At 42.5% G+C, this 18,961-nt stretch overlaps 1 protein-coding gene across 9 annotated transcripts in view; it reads left to right on the forward strand.

Annotated features, from left to right (window-relative positions):
• The window catches only part of GAPVD1 (GTPase activating protein and VPS9 domains 1), a 59,937-nt gene that overhangs the window by 7,081 nt on the left and 33,895 nt on the right, over positions 1 to 18,961 (forward strand). For 7 of the 9 annotated variants that reach the window (XM_073314560.1, XM_073314565.1, XM_073314563.1 and 4 more), the window contains exons 2-3: positions 15,706 to 15,921; positions 17,847 to 18,690. In XM_073314560.1, the coding sequence (XP_073170661.1) occupies positions 15,706 to 15,921; positions 17,847 to 18,690 (1,060 nt within the window). Of the gene's footprint in view, positions 1 to 11,130; positions 11,939 to 15,705; positions 15,922 to 17,846; positions 18,691 to 18,961 lie in introns of those variants that run through there. The other 2 variants (XM_073314562.1, XM_073314561.1) reach the window with 2 other exon arrangements.

Raw genomic sequence — 18,961 nt, forward strand, 5'->3', positions numbered from 1 at the left:
AGTGGTTTTTAGGATTTTATTGCTTTTTATCTGTCTGTCCTAGGCATTTATCACCTTGGTATCTAAGCACCATATCCCCTTTTTCTTATGTTGTGACAACAGTTGTCAAATGTCATGTCAGTCAGGTATGCCAAAACATATTTCAGCTCATGCTATCCAAGAGCATCATGATGTGTTGTATATTATTAACATTAATCATGATAATTTACAGCTGCAATACCAAAAAACCACTTCAGCGTATCTACATTGAAATTATGGAGATAGCAGGAATTTAATATGAAAAATCCAGGTATTCGCTTAAATTCTATTGTTTTTGCAGCCACATGGAATTTAAACTTCTGTTTGTCACAGAAGTTATTTAAATATCTGGATTTTATAAACTTTTGTCCTTTGGACAACTGTAAATAATCTTTCACCTATTCAAGTCGATAGGTTCTTTGTCTGGGACCATAACGTGATTTCATGAGCACTTATAAGCTAACACAGTTGGGCAATCATGACCTTTTGTATTCCACAGAAGTTAATAAGAACATTCTTTAAAGTTCTTGTCCTGAATGCTGGAGTGAATTGAACTGCTCTCCAGTACAGGAAGGTTACAGGACATAAAATTGTTTGCTCATAATGATTTCTTTAGATAAGTATGAAGGGAGGAACTTTATTTGATTTGTCTCTTTTTTTTTTTAAAGTATTCACAGTAGCTGGGTGTGACGGGTTGGACCCCTTAAGGTGCCACCTGATGTGCTGGGATATCACTGAACCCGCCTGTTCTGCCAGCCAGGGCCCCCTTTTTACCTATCTTGCTGAGCCAGGCTATTAAGCCTCCTCCAGCATACACACAGGCAGGGCCACACCCAACTGCCGAACGATACAGACACTGAGATCAGCTCTGGGAAGCCTCAGCTTAAGGGACTTGCCCCAGCACTCAGGTGTCCACCTCCCTTGGAGTGCAGGCCCAAAGGTATATTATGAAATCCACCCCCTCCCTCAATGTGGAGGAAGGTATGTATAGCTGCTTACCCCCCCAATTATGAATTGCACAAATGAGGTTATATGATAAACAAGAAATAAGTTTATTAACTACAAAAGGTGAATTTTAACTGGTTAAAGAGTTAGCAAACAGAACAAAGCAGATGACTAAGCAAACAAAACACACATACGAAGCTTGTTTCATTAAAGAAATTGGTTACAAATAGTAATTTCTCTCCCTAAATATTGTCACAGGTAGATTACAGAAAGTCTTGAAAGGCAGCTACGCTGGCCTGCAGCTTGAGACTTCAGGTAGTTCCACTCACAGTCTGGACACCCTGTCAGCCTGGATTCAGCCCTTCTCCCCTCAGTTCAGTTCTTGCTTCCAGGTGTTTTTCAGTGTCTCTTTGGATGGGGAGGCAGAGGAGAACCATGATGATGTCACTCCCCTGCCTTATATTGCTCTTGTGTATGGTGGGAACCCTTTGTTTTCCAGTGGAAGAACACTGGCATTCCAAGGGGTGGATCCAGTACAAGGTGACTCAGACCAAGTCTCTGGAGGACTGTGGCAGCCATTACTCGTAGGCTGTCTGGAGCATCCACAGGAAGACTAAGCTCTTTCACGTCCATTGTCTTTGCTAATAGGCCATTAGCCCTGTCTGGATTTTCCATTGTTGTACCTGAAGGGCTAGTTGGGGGTGACACCCAAAGTAACATGTATGAAATACAGATACATAGTCAATATTCCTAACTTCAGATACAGAAATGATACAGGCACACACATTGGATAATCACATTCAGTAAATCATAACCTTTCCAATGGTACCCTACATGAGCCATCTTGTATAAAGTATATATCAGTTATGTCATATTCATTTCATAAGCATATTTTCATAAAGAATAGGGAGTGAAACATCACATTGGGTGTTTGAGCAGGCTGTATTCCTAATATTTGTATTTAGAGCAGTGAAAGTGAGACTGAGCACAGTCATTTATTGACATTGTTATTCACGTGCTTCTCTTTTTGCTGAATTGGAGTTGGTTAATTTGGTCACTTGCAGTATTTAGTAACGTTTCTTTATGCAGTAGTTTGAAGCCTTCCGACATGCCATACCTATCAGATGCATTCCTTTACTTTCATAAGGACATGTCTACAAAATTGTTGACCTACCTTATGCCGGCATATAGCCGCTGCAGTAATTACATCACTTGGCCTGTCTACACTTTGCTACTTGGGTCAGCGGTGTGCTTCCTCACCAGCAGCATTTGTATTGTTTGTACTATCGGTGTGGGGCATTGTGGGATGGCTCCTGAAAGCCAGTAACAGTTGGTGGAAACAATGCAGTGTTTACACTGACAAAGTGTTGACCTAACTACATCGACCTTGACTCTACGCCACTCGTGGAGGTGGAATGATTAAGTCGGAGTAGCAGGGCAGTTACATCAGTGGGAGCAAAATTTAAGTGTAAAGACTTCCTTAGTTAGGTTGACTTAAGCTGCCTTGTGTCGAGCTAACTCTGTGATGTAGACCAGACCCAAGGTTCACAAGCTATATCTTAGGGCTAATCTACACTAGCAATGCTAAAGTGGTGCCATGGCAGCGCTTTAATGTGTCTTGTGTGGTTGCAGCAGAAGCGCTCTAAAAAAGCGAGCTCCACGAGGGGCGTAGCTACCAGCACTGGGGACATGGCCCCCAGGGCTGGTGCGCTGTCTACACTAGCTCTTTACAGGGCTGAAACTTGCGCTCAGGGGGGTGTTTTTTCACACGCCTGAGTGAGAAAGTTGCAGCCCTGTAAATTGCCAGTTTAGACAAGCCCTGAGTCTTCATCTTTAGTTTCCAGTCAGTTTGCCCTGTTACTCCAGACTTCCACATGACTTTAGAAGCATTGTTGAAAACTAGTGAGTGGGAGCAGTGCCTCTCATTGAAGCAGTGCTTTTTCCAGAGGCTGAGAGTTCAGTAGCAGTTGTTAGCAGGCCAATCAGCTTAATTTATAGAGGACTATAAAACCATAAAAGCTGTTTTCCAGATGAGATAAGATTGACTGCACTATGTGAAAACCCAAATTAATTAAAACTTGTTGTCAACACAGTTGTATGTACTGGCAACCGACTCACCAGTTCACAGCTTTAGGTTTGTACGCACTAGTGCTTACTTCGATATAACTCAAGTCACTTAGGGGTGTGGAAAAGTTACTCCCGAGTGATGTAAGTTATACCAACCTAAGCGCCGGAGTGGACAACGCTTTGTCGGAAGGAGACGCTTACCCGTCACCATAGCTGCTGCTGCTCGGAGAGGTGGAGTAATTGTGCTGACAGGAGAGCTCTCCCCCATCGGCATAGAACGTCTCCACTAGCAGCGCCGCAGCTACATGGGGGCAGCTGCGCCACCGTAGCGATTCTAGTGTAGACGAGCCCTTAGTCCCACCCATCTCGACCTTGAGTGGTCTTCTATTGTGTTTGAATTTCCACCACAAAGAGACAGACATTTTGCACTTCTTTTGTGTGTTCATTTCAGGAACCATAATGCTAGAGCAGGGGTGGGCAAACTTTTTGGCAAAAGGGCCACATTTGGGTGGGGAAATTGCATGCAGGGCCATGAATGTAGGGCTGGAGCAGGGCGTTGGGGTGCGGGAGGGAGTGCAGGGTGTGGGAGGGGGTGTGGTGTGTAGGAAGAGGCTCAGGCCAAGGGGTTGGGGTGCAGGAGGTGGTGTGGAGTGGGAGGGGGCTCAGGGCAGGGGGTTGGGGTGCAGGGAGGGGTGTGGAGTGTGAGAGGAGGCTCAAGGTTGGGGGCTTGGGACAGCAGCTTGGGGTGCAGCTGGGGGCTCAGGGCAGGGGGTTGAGGTGCAAGAGGGGTGTGGCAGGGGGTTGGGTGCAGGCTCTGGCCCGGTGTCACTTACCTTGAGCAGCTCCAGGGTGGCAGCGGGGCTAAGACAGGCTCCTTGCCTGCCTGCCCTGGCCTTGTGCCACTCCCGGAAGTGGCCTGCACCACATCCCTGTGGCCTCTGAGGGAAGGGAGGCAGAGGGCTCCACTGCCCTTGCCTGCAGGTACCTCCCTTGAAGCTTCCATTGGCCACAGTTTCCCGTTCCTAGCCAGTGGGAGCTGCAATGGGTGGTGCTTGCAGGCGAGGGCTGTGCGCGGAACCCTCCCCACCCCATCCCCCCTGTGGCAATCCCACTGGTTGGATCCAAAGCCCTGACAGGCCAGGTCTGGTGCTGGTCTGATGCCGACATCTGCTGATGAATGTAGTATCTTAGGGAAACTACAATATTTGTATATTTATAAATATTTTTTTTCTCTTGAGAGCATAATACTCTGTAAAAGATTATATTGAGGTAACCTGATATGTTCTGCCATGTTGTGGCACTCTAACTGGTCAACTTATTTTTAGATATATTGCACTCGTGTGTCAAGATATTAAAAATGTGTGTGGGAGTGTTAATCTGGATTCTGAGCATCACCTGATATGGAGTCACTTCTTTGTGGACTCTTGGAGTAAAAACATGCTGTGCTTTTATTCTGATAATCAGAATTAACCCTAAATTGCTGTCTTTAATCTAAGCCTGTCCTGTATTTTCAAATGACTGTATAAATGTACCAATGTCACCGTAAAGCCTTACTTCAGTAATAAACTTCCCCATCCAAATCCTCTCCATAGCCACCAATGATGATCCTACAAATAAGAAAGCAGACTGATTTGGGGGTAAAGTATATTGAATCTTCTTTCTTGTAAAAGTTTTTCTTGAATGGCTAGATCACCTATAGAACCGTGACTGGCAAAGTTTGAATTCATATCTTCAAATCCAAATCTCCTAAGTCATGTTTGCTGCAGTATGTTGGATGATTTACTGGAGTTCCGAGAGTGAGGCTCCACAGGGGATTTAGACTGAAGCTTTTCTGATGCATGTCAGGTGGCTCAGTGTGCAAGTCGCACCAATAGTATGCACGTGGAACCCCTGTTCCATTTTCAGTTTGCATTGTGTGAACGGAGCATAGCATTCTAGGGGGGAGGGATCGCTCAGTGGTTTGAGCATTGGCCTGCTAAACCCAGGGTTGTGAGTTCAATCCTTGAGGGGGCCATTTAGGGATCTGGGGCAAAAATTGGGGATTGGTCCTGCTTTCAGCAGGGGGTTGGACTAGATGACCTCTTGAGGTCCCTTCCAACCCAGATATTCTATGGTTCTCCAGGAGTATCCCTTGATCCTTTGCTTCACTGCTCAGCAGTCTGCATCCTGGGATTGTTTTCACTGGGAATTGTGGGAAGCCAGGTGGATTCATTTAAAAAAAAAAATCCTTTCTCTCCTGTCTTCACCCAATACTTCCTTTCTGGATGGGCACATGCCATTTTCGAATTGCTGTCGGTCAGCATGGACCCATAAATGGTATGGTGACAAGCAGGAGTACAAAAAGAGTGCTTGGTCTGTGTGACAGCATTCAGAGCTGGATGAATTCAGCATTGGACTTCGCCTGTCACGCTGTGGAGCAGACGATGCAGTAGCAGGAGGATACTGTGCATTGGTGGCAGCAGGATGAGGGAAAAGAACAGGATGCTGCTGAGCTGTTAAAACAAGAGGAATGGCTCTTGGATCATTTACACGGTGTTCAGCACTGTTTCTGATCCTGGGAGACCAGTGTGGAGTGTCAGGAAAGGATCATTCTGCAAAGCTGGGATGATCAGCAGTGGTGAGAGAACTTCAGAATGGAGAGGGCTACTTTTTGTGAGATCTGTGCAAATCTGACCCTGGAGCTTCAGTGATAGCGCACCAACAGGTGGTGTCCCATACTTGTGGAGAATTGGGTTGCCATTGCTGTCTGGAAGCTGGCCACCCCAAATGTACCAGTCTGTAGCCAATCCATTTGGCTTTGGGAGATCAGCTGTTGGGGGCATTCTCATGCAGATCTCCTGTACCATTGTTAAGGTGCTCTCTAATTGGGTCATAAAGCTGGGTAATGCTCAGGAGATTATTGATGGATTGGCACATATGAAGTTCCCAAACTATATTATGGCAATTGATGGAAGCCGTGTGCCATCATTCCCCTTTCCTTCCCACTATGAGGGCACAGAATTTATAATGCAAAAAGGATATTTGCCGATTGTGCTCCAAGGACTCATGTGTCACTGTGGCAGGTTTACAGACATAAATGTAGGTTGGACTGAGAGGGTCCACGATGCTAGCATCTTTCAGAACTCAGTACTATTTCAGTTATGAAGAAAGAACTGTTTGTGCTCAGGAGCACTGTGGACATTAATGGTGTGGAGGTTGGTCCTGTTGTTTGAAGAGACCCAGCTTATTCCTTGATAGTTTGGCTAATGAAGCCATACACAGGCTGCTTGGACAGAAGGAAGAAACATTTTAACTATTGCCTGAGTAGTTGAGTGTGCATTTGGTCATTGAAAGGCAGACATTTGTTTATGATATAGTTTGGAAGCAGAAGCAAAAAATGATTCAGCCATTCTAACTGCATGTTGTTTTGCATAATATTTGTGAGGGCGAAAGCCTTACTGATGGGTGGGAGGCTGAGGTCTAGAGACTTGCTCAAAGGTTGAAGCAGCCAGCGAGACGTTCCATGGAGAACACAAACACCCAGGGGAATGCTGTCTGGGATGCCTCTTGTTTGTGTTTTGAATCTTATGCCTGAAGATGTTGCCCATGGGACGGTGGGGGCGGGCAGGTGTTGGGATGCAGTCATTGTGAGCACTGGGGTATTTTGTGTGGCTGATTGAAATTTAACATTCCGTATGTGCATTGTAAAAGCCTATGAATTTTCAGCTTTATTTAAAGGATTTTCTGTGTTAAAATAAATGACTTCTCATAATGGATGCATTGTAAACTGTTTTATTAGGAAATAACAATAAAAAACAGTTTTAATGAAACCAATGGAAAAATATCTTTGTATTTGGAAATACATTTGTTTAATCTTCTTAAGTGACTAGATACACACAAACTTTTAATTACTGCAATGGGGCAAACAAAACTCGAAGTGCAATAGTAAGGACATTTCAAATATAACAATTTGGAGTGTTGGAGAGGAGTGCATAAAGTTAAAGACAAGTATACATCTTGTTGCTGGTGGTTCTTGTCTGCATGGATTCTGGGATTGAGTGTCGTGGCTTAAAATTCTCATGGGCATTGTAAGACTCAAAAGAGCTGGACACAAGTGTAGTGTCTACAGCAGTGGTTCTCAACCTATTTTCTCCCCTTCAGGTTAGCCAGCCTACTGGAAGTAAATAGAGGCCCAGTCCTTGATGGTCTGGCTGCTGCAGGCATTGTGGTTGTGGGAGGAGGAGATGGAAAGAGTCACTTATTCATATCCCAGACAAGTCATGGTAGCTTTTTTTTTTTTTTTTTTAAAGTATGTATGTGTGGCTTTATCTCTCTGAGCTTCCTCCAAAGAATGGGAAGTGATCTGCTTGTATAAAAGGTAGTGGGTACATTTGCCTTTGTCTATCATATCTACTTTCAAGCTGTTTATGGTGGGGTGGCTGGAGCTATGTTGCAGGTTTGTTTTTGTAGTGTGTGCGCTGGAGATGCTTCTGTGGCATTGGAGATGTAAAGGGGAGAGGTTATGGAAGGTGAGCTGGTTAGTAATCTTTGGGCTGTCCTCATTCTCGATGTTATATGGAGGCAGGTGACTAGGGGGAGAGAATGATCTTATTCAAAGAGACAAAGGGAAGACTAGTGAGAGATGCTCAGAAGTTATTCACCAGGACACTTCCCTGAGAAGTGCTGCAGGAGTGGAAGGATCTTGTAGTCTACGAGGGTTGGGGGCATGGACATGAGGCTATTACCTTGATTTTGTTTTGCATATTATAGGGATTTCTCAGTCTTGAGTTCTGCTGTATCTCCCTTGCAGACATGGAGAGAGTGCAGAGAAAAATAGAAGGGATCCTACAATAATTGTCAGCTACAATGCATCTTACAGGGCATTCGTACCTCAGCGGGGAGCAATATTGTTTGTGCCTTGAGTGGGCAGGCAGAGTGTACTTATACCTCATGTAAATTAACCACATTTCTTTTCCTATCGGCACTGTCTCAATAAACTGAATTTTGCACAAATGAATGCCTTCATTATTCAAATCTGCTGCAGAGGAGGGGGTTGAGAATACATTGTAATTCCGCCATGCTGGCAGGCACCATTTTGAAGCAACAGAAAGAGGTTGGGGGGAGGGAGGCAGAGGCTCTTAGCTAACATCTGCCAACAATAATAATGAGTAATAAATTGTAAAGATAGGTACTTACATGCTGCAGTTCCCACCAGGAGGTCTGACTTCCATCCTGGCCTGAGTTTTTGGTGGGGATTCAGTCTCATCCATCACAGGGCAGAAATCATGGTCCATTGGGGCAGGTCAGGACTGGGGCTGGCGTTCCAGCTGGCTGTGTCGGGTTTCTGAGTCCCAAAAGGATCCCAGCTCTCAGGGGACAGTTCATCTTCTGATTTGTCGAGCTGGTCATCCTTGCTGTGGGGGACAGTGCGGGCAGCAGGCTCCAGATAGTGCAGTGGTTCTCAACTCTGGTCCACCGCTTGTTCAGGGAAAGTCCCTGGCACGCCAGGCCGGGTTGTTTACCTGTCGCATCTGCAGGTTCGGCCCATTGTGGCTCCCACTGGCCGTGGTTTGCCTCTCCAGGCCAATGGGGGCTGCGGGAAGGGCGGCCAGCACATCCCTCGGCCCGCGCTGCTTCCTGTAGCCCCTGTTGGCCTGGAGCAGCGAACCGCGGCAAGTGGGAGCCTCAATTGGCCGAACCTGCAGCTGCGGCAGGTAAACAAACCGGCCCGGCATGCCAGGGGCTTTCCCTGAGCAAGCGGTGGACCAGACTTGAGAACCACTGAAAAAGTGTGTGGGTTGGGTTGTACTATAGTTAAGCAGAATCTTGTCCAGTTAATAAAAAAAAATGGACAGATCACATTCCCCTACCGGATTGTGTCCTTTTATACCTTGTGTCAACATACTTTCTTGTGAGCTGCTAAGTCTTTATCCGGCACTGGTTGGCATCTTGTGGATATCTGATTTGCAGTGTCCATGAAAAGGTCCTTATGTCCGTAGCTGGCCACAAGAGTTTCCTGAACTTATGCTTCACTCCAGATGGTGAGGAAGTCCAAAGTGTCAGCACAGCTGTATGCGGCATGTTGTGGGGCTTTTGGAGGGCTATTGTGGTTGTATCACCAATATAATGGTACAATAGGATCCAAGAGCAAATGGGCAACATCTTGCCCTACACCATCTTTCAAAGGGAGAAGGGTCACCCTGGAAACTTGGTATCAGGAAAGGGAGGGCACACATGTAAATGGATAGGTCAGTAATGGTCGACCTGCAAAGCATTGTGAGGTAGCCTTTGAAAGCATGCAAAAAGTGGTGCACAGCATTGTGAGCGCATAAAACACCAAACAAAATCCATTTAAAGTAGTCCTAGTCCATAATGCAAGAGGGTTCTGGTGTTCCTGATAAATGCAGAGTTAGTGCTCAGTGATGGGTTGTGTCATTTGTATGCAAGCGTTTTCAAACCAGATTAACTAGATTGGATCCAGTTTAAAACTCCAGTGTTAGGCAAGCCCTCTGAGAAGGCAGTAGCTATTATCTGAAAGACTTTTATTGACTGATCTTTTTGGCCTGGTTTTTACTGGGAAAAGAAATGTGTTAATGTAAGTGAGCTAACTTGAGGTGAAAACTAAATGAAGATAAAATGATTTACATATATATAAATAAATAATACTTTTACACAGATTAGCAGGTCAAGTTAAAAGACTCACCTCACCTGCTGTGTGTAAAATCTACGAAATGCCTTATCTTCATTAGGATTTTACCTCAAGTTAGCTAGTTCAAGGCAATGCCTCTTGATTTTTCCCATACAAGGAAGATGAGACAAATGAATTTAAAGCTACTTCCCAGCATTGTTCATGAATTTGGGATGATTGTAAGGAGAAACAAGTTTTTCCCTTCCAGGTTTGCTGATCAGGTTTTTGGAACTTGTAGGTTAGTGAATGAGGGTGTGGGGAGAAGTGAGGCATGGTCTGAGTCTGAAGTATCGTAAACTGAGCTCTGCTACTGACTCATCCTTGTAGTACTGGGCAAACAACTTTACCTCTCTCTGTTTTTTCCAGTCTATAAAATTATAATTCTTTACTATCCAGTCTCCTCTCAAGTAATTTTATTTGATGATTGTGACATTTCTTGAAGATAAAAAGTCCTATATAAGTGTTAAGTATTAAAATATCTTTTGAATTCAAATTTTAGTTATAGTCTGAAAACTGATTTTAAAAATGATTGCGTTCTTCTTGCTTGTTCTGTTTGTAATTAATTTCTTTTAAACTGTCAGCCCTGAAAACTCAGTTTAGGAGTTGAAAGTCAAGCTGAGTTCTTTCAGGCACATGCATCATAATAAGTATTGAAGATTCTTAAGGCTATATTCTGCCTGGGTTTTACCTATAGAACTCCATTGTCTTCAAATGGTACTGTACATCAGGTATAACTTAGGTCAGAAGTTGATCTTGAAATTGGAATTTAGTTTAATAAGTCTGATATATGAGCCAGAATAAAATTCAGCTTTTTCTCCCATTGCTGTACTGGCTCTGAAGAGCTAACAGGAGTTGAAAAAATGACTCCCTACGTGACTTCATATTAAGTGATAATATGGACACCACCTGGAAAGAAAAAGAGGGCAATCTAGAGAAATATTATGTAGAACGGTAGAAAAAGAAGCCCGTGAATATGGTACTCAGAAGCCTGACTGACCAGCACAAGACAAACATAAATAGTGGAAACTGGTAGAAATCCTATGCACCTGAGGTGCAGGAGGATAAAGAAAGGAGGAGATAAATTTTCCTGTTTTCTGAAGTATCCACCTCACTCCTTCTCTCCACCCCCCCCCCCCAACCAAATAAATAAGTTGATATGACCAGTTTCATATTGATTAACTTGCAGTCCTGGCTTTCAAGCTATGGACAAATGACTTTTGTAAATGCTTTCTTTTCCTGCCTCATAACTAAGCTAGGTTTCAGAGTAACAGCCGTGTTAGTCTGTCTTCGCAAAAAGAAAAGGAGTACTTGTGGCACCTTAGAGACTAACCAATTTATTTGAGCATGAGCTTTCCTGAGCTACAGCTCACTTCATCGGATGCAACTGATGAAGTGGGCTGTAGCTCACGAAAGCTCATGCTCAAATAAATTGGTTAGTCTCTGACGTGCCACAAGTACTCCTTTTCTTATAACTAAGCTAGTGGGATTTAAAATATGCTGCCTGTCTTTTTTGGAAAGTATGTTTGAAAGCTCTTGCACTTGAAAGCATTCTGGGTCCAAATTCTGCATTCCTGTGTGCCATGGAACTCCAGAGTGAATAATTGGAATTTGGCCTTAAGTCTAAAATATTATTTGTTTCCTATATTTTTGCTGTTTCAAAATCAAATCAAGTTGGCACTGAATTTGTCCAGGTATGTTTCCAGAGAAAATGTGGTTAAATATGTCAGTCTGAACGCTAGCTCGCCTTGTGCTTGAGTTAATTAAAATGCTGTTGTCACTTTGTCCTCTGTTCTATATCAAGGGACCCCAGGAATTTAGGACTGTCAGAAGATTTTTTTTTTTTATTGTATGCAAATTCTCAGAGTTGCCTTAATGTTGTTTAACTCGTTTGAAATCCTGATTCACCTTTCTAAAGCTAGTTAAAGGATATTTCTTGCTTTTTTTTAGTACCATTTTGTGAAGGAAAGATGAGTGCACTGGTCTTTTAGCTTTTTAGAGATCTATCATAGGCAGTCTTTTCTTCATAAATAACTTTCTGGTTATACTTTCTCATTTCCTCCACAGTTGAAGGTAATGTTGTGACTAGCAAACAAAAGGGACGTGTGAAGAGAGAGCTGGCTTCCTTCTTAACAGAGCTGAATTTGCATTATTGCCTCCAACTACTAAATCTAACTGCAGGGATTTTATCATATAAAAAAAACCTCATGTTTTAGTCACAAAAATAAAACTCCTATTCAAAAGGTGAGCAAATGAAGTCCTTAGAATAATGAATAGCTTTCCAAATAACATAGCAAAAATGTTTAGTTTCATAAAAAAACATTTTAAAAGTGTTTTGATCTACTCCAGGTTCCAAATAGCATGTCTTTACATAATTGAAAATGTAGGATAAAGAGATCCATTTGAAAGTTGCAGTCTTTAATATTGAGTAAAGGCATACTAGCCCCATTTTTAAATTATACCAACTATTAATGGGTGGTGAAAAGCATTGATTAGTCTTCCTGTATTTCAGTTTCCATTGTGAAAGAGGTTGCCTTTGCAAAGTAAAACTTCTCCCTAATAATTTGTAAAATCTAATGAAAATGTTCCTTACTTTTTTCTATATTTACACGCACTTGCTGTACAGTGCCCTTTTGAACAAAAAAACCTTTTGTAGTGCATGTCCAAGAAAAAAAACAAGCTCAACAAGAGATTGTTTTCACTATTAAAAACAAAGACTTTGTGAAACCATATGCAAGTATTTGAGATGTAATTTTATTTTAAGGATCTGAAACTCATCAGATGCAGGTTAATTATAAAATGTCATCTATAATAGGGGAACTTTGCAAAACTAGGAACTTGTCTCCCCTCAAAACGTACACTGCATTGTCTCTCATCCAGAATGAGTTAAAATGAATTAATAATTCTACGCCATGGTGCCTGGATACTGTAGAGATGAGGGCCATAAAAGTACCTAGGCAGCTCCTTAACTCATCCTGATGTGCTTCTATGTATCAACATTTGTATGTTATAGCTAGCTTGTTTTAGATCCATGTGCTTGGATTCCTTGTGAAAACGGAGGAATACAATGATGTATGTCACTATATACATCATTTTTTCTGGTCACCTGAAAGTTGCTTTAACATAGATATTTATAATCTGTTTCTTGATTTTTATTGTAAGAATAATTTGTTGCATGACATCATTTGTTAAAAACCTTATACTGCTGGCACAGTTCTGTCACATCAGTAGCACTTCTCCATTCATTTAATGAGGCAGTCACCTTTAAAATGTTTTGTAAAGGTACTTTGTATTCTTCTTGGAGTCCTTTTGGTTTAATGTGTCAGAGGGGTAGCTGTGTTAATCTGTATCCACAAAAACAATGAGGAGTCCAGTGGCACCTTAAAGACTAACAGATTTATAAACTTTTGTGGGTAAAAAACCCCACTTCAGATGCAACTGAAGAAGTGGGGTTTTTTACCTATGAAAACTGATGCCCAAATAAATCTTAGTCTTTAAGGTGCCTCCGGACTCCTTGTTGTTCTTTTGATTTAATATCACCTTCAAGTAGAGCAAGGATCTCAGCATGAACTACAGCCTTTGGATTGATTTTTGTTAAGGGTACTCTGAGTCTCCTTTGCAAGCTTAGAAAATGCATTGTAAGTTGAGGTGTTCAGACATTAGATGTTTAAACCTTTCTATATAAAAAGATGATATGACAGCTATTCATGGTTTATCTTCAATTGGATTATAGGGTTTTGCTTGTCAAGTTGAACCATAGAGGAGGGAGCTTGGGTAAGTAGTTGTTGGTGACCCATGCTCTTGAACCATCAGGGTTTCTTCAAAAATTCTGTGCCCAGTTAGGGAAGCTAATAAATATTATTTGGAAAGGATCCTGTGGTTTAGTACCTGGTGTGGCCGGGAAGATCTTTAAAAGAGTACAAAGAGGAGAGTGATATGCCTGCAAATCATAAATCATACTCTAGTTCCCTGAGTGTGGGAGCAAGTAGCATTGTGAGATCAGGCTTCACTGAAGGTGCTAGAGCTGATAAGGAACAGACAAGCATTCCATTTATTATTGTATTTAAGTACCCATTACCATAGTATTTGGGTGCTCTAACATATACAGGGTGGTGGAGCTGGTCATAATTCTTCCTACCAAACTAACACTCAAGAAGGGCTACTTCTGATGGTGAGGATATGAGTGGTCAGCTAAGGTAATTTTCTTTGTATGAAATCAGGTGAGGTTAATGGCTGTTCAATTTTCTTCTCTGTAATTATGTTTACATAAATTATATTGTCTTTGTTAACATGGTTTTCACAAATGATTCCTCAACATCTTAATTTAAATAAATAGAGGAAAAAAATGAAATTTCTTTTGAATAACTTGACCGTTTTATAATATGTCAACAGCAGAATGCCTTATCTATCTAGACTTTTAAATTGGGTAGTTAGCACATGTTAGCTAACAGGTGCAAAGATCACACCTTTAAATCCTAAACTAGACAAGTTGCATCTGATTAATATTGCAATATCTGATTATAGTATCATATAGTTACATATTTGGCAAACACTTCTTACTAGCCTTCATTAAATTTCTAACGTAATGACAGGTTTTAAATACTATGATACTTTTTTGGTTTATTTAGCCATTAAGAAGCAAATAAGGTATTTACAAAGTACAACTTAGCTGCTGTTGTACTGTAATGGACTGTGCAGATTTCCTTTCCAACTTGAGGTTTCTTCAGTTTGTTTTGTCATTTAGAGAATTTCTGGATCATGGCCCGCAAGTACATTCCTATGAGTTGGGACGTTCAAGAAGACATTGTTGAACGAGTTCTACTATTGAGTAGCAATGTATTCTATGCATGTTTCCAGCATTTGGCTTATGTATGGGTGGTGCTAGTTATGAGTATCTTTAGCAGAAAAGGCAAATTGAATAATGTAGAAGACCGAATCTCTTTATTTCACATAGAAGCAGGAATTTCTGTCAGTCAAGGGGCTACTAGACCCAAACACTTATTTTAAACTGCAGCATAGCTTAGCATGTGTTCTGATACATCTTACTCTCACGTACTGCTTTGCTCACTGAGCACTGACTTGGCCATATAATATGTCAAAATGGGACTCCTTTTCCTCTTCTACTTCCCTGATTCTGAGTGTCGTCATGCTGGCCTCCACAATTAGAAATTAGAAGGGTAATCCTGAGGGTGTTCTCTTTTCTCCTGCTGCACCGCAGTGTGGCACTTTGGGGAGAGCTTTACTGTTATTAGTGAAAACAGAGTAATGTTTAAGTTAGCAGAGCTGAGGGCAGCTTTAATTTATGTGGAACTGGCCAATATGATGTCACTGAACCCTGCAAGTGCATGTGAGAAATTTTGAAGATCACATTATCAATTTGAAGTGTTTTACAGTAAGGAAGGATGGTCTAATAACTAGGGCTGTCGCCTGGGGTTTGGGAAGCTGGGGCTAGATTTAACATTTTTATTAAAGCTAATGTTAAAAAAAATTATATAATACATAGGTTAAGAAAAAAGTGTCTGTACATCTGGGTATAGTGCTTAGATTATCCACAAATACAAAGTTTTGCTTTTAAAGTCATATGATACATAGAGTACATAATCAGCAATAACCCAAATTTAAGTGGATCGATTTAACAATACAGTTTAGATATTAGAATCCAAATACTCGGGTACATCACTCATGAAAAGTTGTACCGAGATTTGGTAGTGGAAAGCAAAATATATCAATGAGTGGAGATTCTCCCTCAGTAATTGAAAATTAGGTTGGTTGTCCATTTAGAAATTACAGTCCATGAGGAAAGTAGGGATCAATGAGGAAAATAGGGATCAAAGATAGGTAGGTACTGTAGTTACAGTAAGTCATAAACTTACAATTATTACTTGGTTCTTAAATTTTATCAGGAATTTTTTGATAACTTTTCAGTATCCAAATTCTTTTTGCCTGTTGGAGTTTTAAAAAATAGAAGCTATATATAATGTGAAATTCTTCATGTATTTTCCCTTTTGCAGTGAGTACTGTGTAGTCCTCTCAACCTCAAAGATGGTGAAGCTAGATATTCACACTCTGGCTCATCACCTCAAGCAAGAACGACTCTATGTAAACTCAGAAAAGCAACTTATTCAGAGATTAAATGCAGATGTATTGAAGACAGCTGAGAAACTGTACCACACAGCCTGGATTTCCAAGCAGCAAAGGATTAACTTGGACAGACTTATCATAACAAGGTGATAAATGCTTTGGGGGAAATTGAACTCCTAAACTCTGTGAATTAAAACAATTCCATGATTCTTTTCATACTGTATATTGAGCACAACAAGTGATTCTAATTACAAAATTTTAATGGATATAAAGCCATTTTAGAATAATTTTTTAGAACAGGAAGTCTGAGTTGTCTCAGATTTGCTCTGAAATAGTTCACTCTCTACTCTTTTTTTTGGGGGGGGGGGCTTTTGTGTGTGTGTGCGCGTGCATATGTTGCATCTCTTTTCTGATTTGTAGTTCATAGCAAGAAATGAGGTTTTTATTATTAAACACTTGAATTTGTTATTGTAATGAAGCTCATACATTGAGGAATATTAAAAAAAATTTTTTTTTGGTGAAACTTAAAATAAAGATTGTAGATGTTAACTGCTACCTTTTTTTAAAGGAAGAATTCTTGCAGTGTATTTTTTACTCTGTTGTCTAGAGCAGCGTTTTTCAAAATTTGGGTAGCAACCCAGTACTGGGTCATGGCATGTCAGGCACTGGGATGCTGTGGTCAGCACCTCTGACCAGGAGATTAAAAGTCCAGTCAGCGGTGCTACCCAGCTAAGGCAGGCTAGTGCCTACCTGTTCTGACACCATGCTGCACCCTGGAAGCGGCCAGCAGCAGGTCTGGCTTCTAGGCAGGGGAGCCACGGGACTCCGCGTGTTGCCCCCACCCCGAGCACTGGCTCCACGCTCCCATTGGGCAGTTCCAGGCCGATGCTGGCTGCTTCAGGTGCAGCGCAGTTCGTGGTGCCAGGGCAGGCGGGAAGCCTGCCCCTGCACCCCAATCCCCAGCCCTGAGCCCCCCCAAACTTGGAACACTTTCCTGCACCCCAAATCCCTCATCCCCGGCCCTACCCCAGAGCCTGCACCCCCAGCCCAGAGCCCCCTCTCCCTCCGCAATTCCCAGCCCCTTGGGTCGCGGGCATCAACAATTTTCCTCAAGTGAGTCCCCAGAAAAAAAGTTTGAAAAACACTGGTCTAGAGCTCCTGCTAATGGATTCAGAATGCTGTTTCATTTAGATTTAATTATTTGTCTATTAAAAATTAGGGTTGTCGATTAATTGCATGTGGTAACTGCGATTAACTCAAAACAAATTAACGTGTTGTTTTTTTTAAATGAACATTAATCTTACACCTCTGGAGATGGGATGCAGCTAGGAGGGAGGCACCGCCTGCGCCAGTGAGCAGGAGGCCGACAGGGAGAAGCAATTTGGGAGAGCTGGTTAAACACCCTCCCGGGGTGTGGGGGCGGGAAAGAAGAGCCTGGCTGTAGGGGTGTGCGAGGGAGGCCACCACCCAGGGCGCTGTGCTGTAGGGGGAAGTGGGGAAGCTTCTACATGCCTCTGGGGCAGGGATACCTGTGCGCTTCACTGCTGCCTCTGGCCAACCTGCTCTGGACCGGGGAGCCTGCCTCCTGTCTGCTGCGCAAAGTGGGGGTGAGGGACTGATGTCGGGGTGTCCCCCTGCTCCTGCCCGGGTACCCAGTCACCGCTGAGGTGCGGGATCGGGGTGCCTGTCTGCCGCTGCCTCGGGCGTGAGTGCTGCCAACAGCAGCTGCTGCTGGCTGAAAAAAGCATTCAAGCACCTGAGTGCTCTGCTTAAAGAGACAGCACTCCCCCAGCGCGCGCGCATACACGCAAATACTTGTTATAAAAAACAATACAAAGTGAGCACCGTATGCTTGGTAATCTGTATTGTAATTTAAATCAGTATATTTGAAAATGTAGAAAACATCCAAAAATATTTAAATAAATGGTATTCTGTTATTGTTTAACAGCGTGATTAAAACTATGATTAATTGGGACTACTTTTTATCTCGTGATTAATCGCAATTAATTTTTTAATGGTTTGATAGCCCTGTTACAAATAATTAAATTATTTAACTGTTTTTTCTCTGAAGTGCTGAAGCTTCTCCTGCTGAATGCTGCCAGCATGCCAAAGTCTTGGAGGACACACAGTTTGTTGATGGGTACAAGCAGTTGGGATTTCAAGAGACTGCTTATGGAGAATTCCTCAACAGATTGAGAGAGAACCCTAGGCTTATTGCTTCCTCTCTGGTTGCTGGAGAGAAACTCAGCCAGGACAACGCACAAAGTGTCATTCACACGGTCTTTACCTCCATCTATGGCAATTGCATCATGCAGGAAGATGAGAGTTACCTCCTTCAAGTTTTGCGTTACTTGATAGAATTTGAACTGAAGGAAAGCGACAATCCCAGACGGCTTTTGAGGAGAGGTACCTGTGCATTCAGCATTTTATTCAAACTTTTTTCTGAGGGACTCTTTTCTGCAAAACTGTTCCTTACTGCAACATTGCATGAGCCAATCATGCAGCTGCTGGTGGAAGATGAAGACCACCTAGAAACAGATGCAAACAAATTGATCGAGAGGTTCTCTCCCGCGCAACAGGAAAAACTCTTTGGGGAGAAAGGCACAGAAAGGTTCAAACAAAAAGTCCAAGAAATGGTGGATTCCAATGAGGCTAAGTTAGTGGCGTTGGTAAACAAATTCATTGGTTATCTCAAGCAGAACACATACTGCTTTCCGCATAGCTTGCGATGGATTTTATCACAAATGTATAAAACACTCTCCTGTGTAGACCGGCTGGAAGTTGGGGAGGTGCGAGCAATGTGCACGGATCTTCTGCTTGCATGTTTCATTTGTCCTGCAGTTGTCAACCCAGAACAGTATGGAATAATTTCCGATGCCCCAATAAATGAGGTGGCAAGATTTAATCTGATGCAGGTATGACTTCCTTTTTTTTGTTACTCTAAACAAATGGGACCAGATAAGAATGGCCGTACTGGGTCAGACCAATGGTCCATCTAGCCCAGTTTTTTGTCCTCCAACAGTGTCCAATGACAGAAGCTTCAGAGGGAATGAACAGGGCAATTCTGAATGATGCATCCTGCCATCCAGTCCCAGCTTCTAGCAGTTGGAGGTTTAGGGACACCAGGAGCATATTGTTGTGTCCCTGACCATCTTGGCTAATAGCCATGATGGATCTATCCTCCAG

Source organism: Lepidochelys kempii, chromosome 16, assembly GCF_965140265.1.
Source record: "Lepidochelys kempii isolate rLepKem1 chromosome 16, rLepKem1.hap2, whole genome shotgun sequence".
Lineage (NCBI taxonomy): Eukaryota > Metazoa > Chordata > Testudines > Cheloniidae > Lepidochelys > Lepidochelys kempii.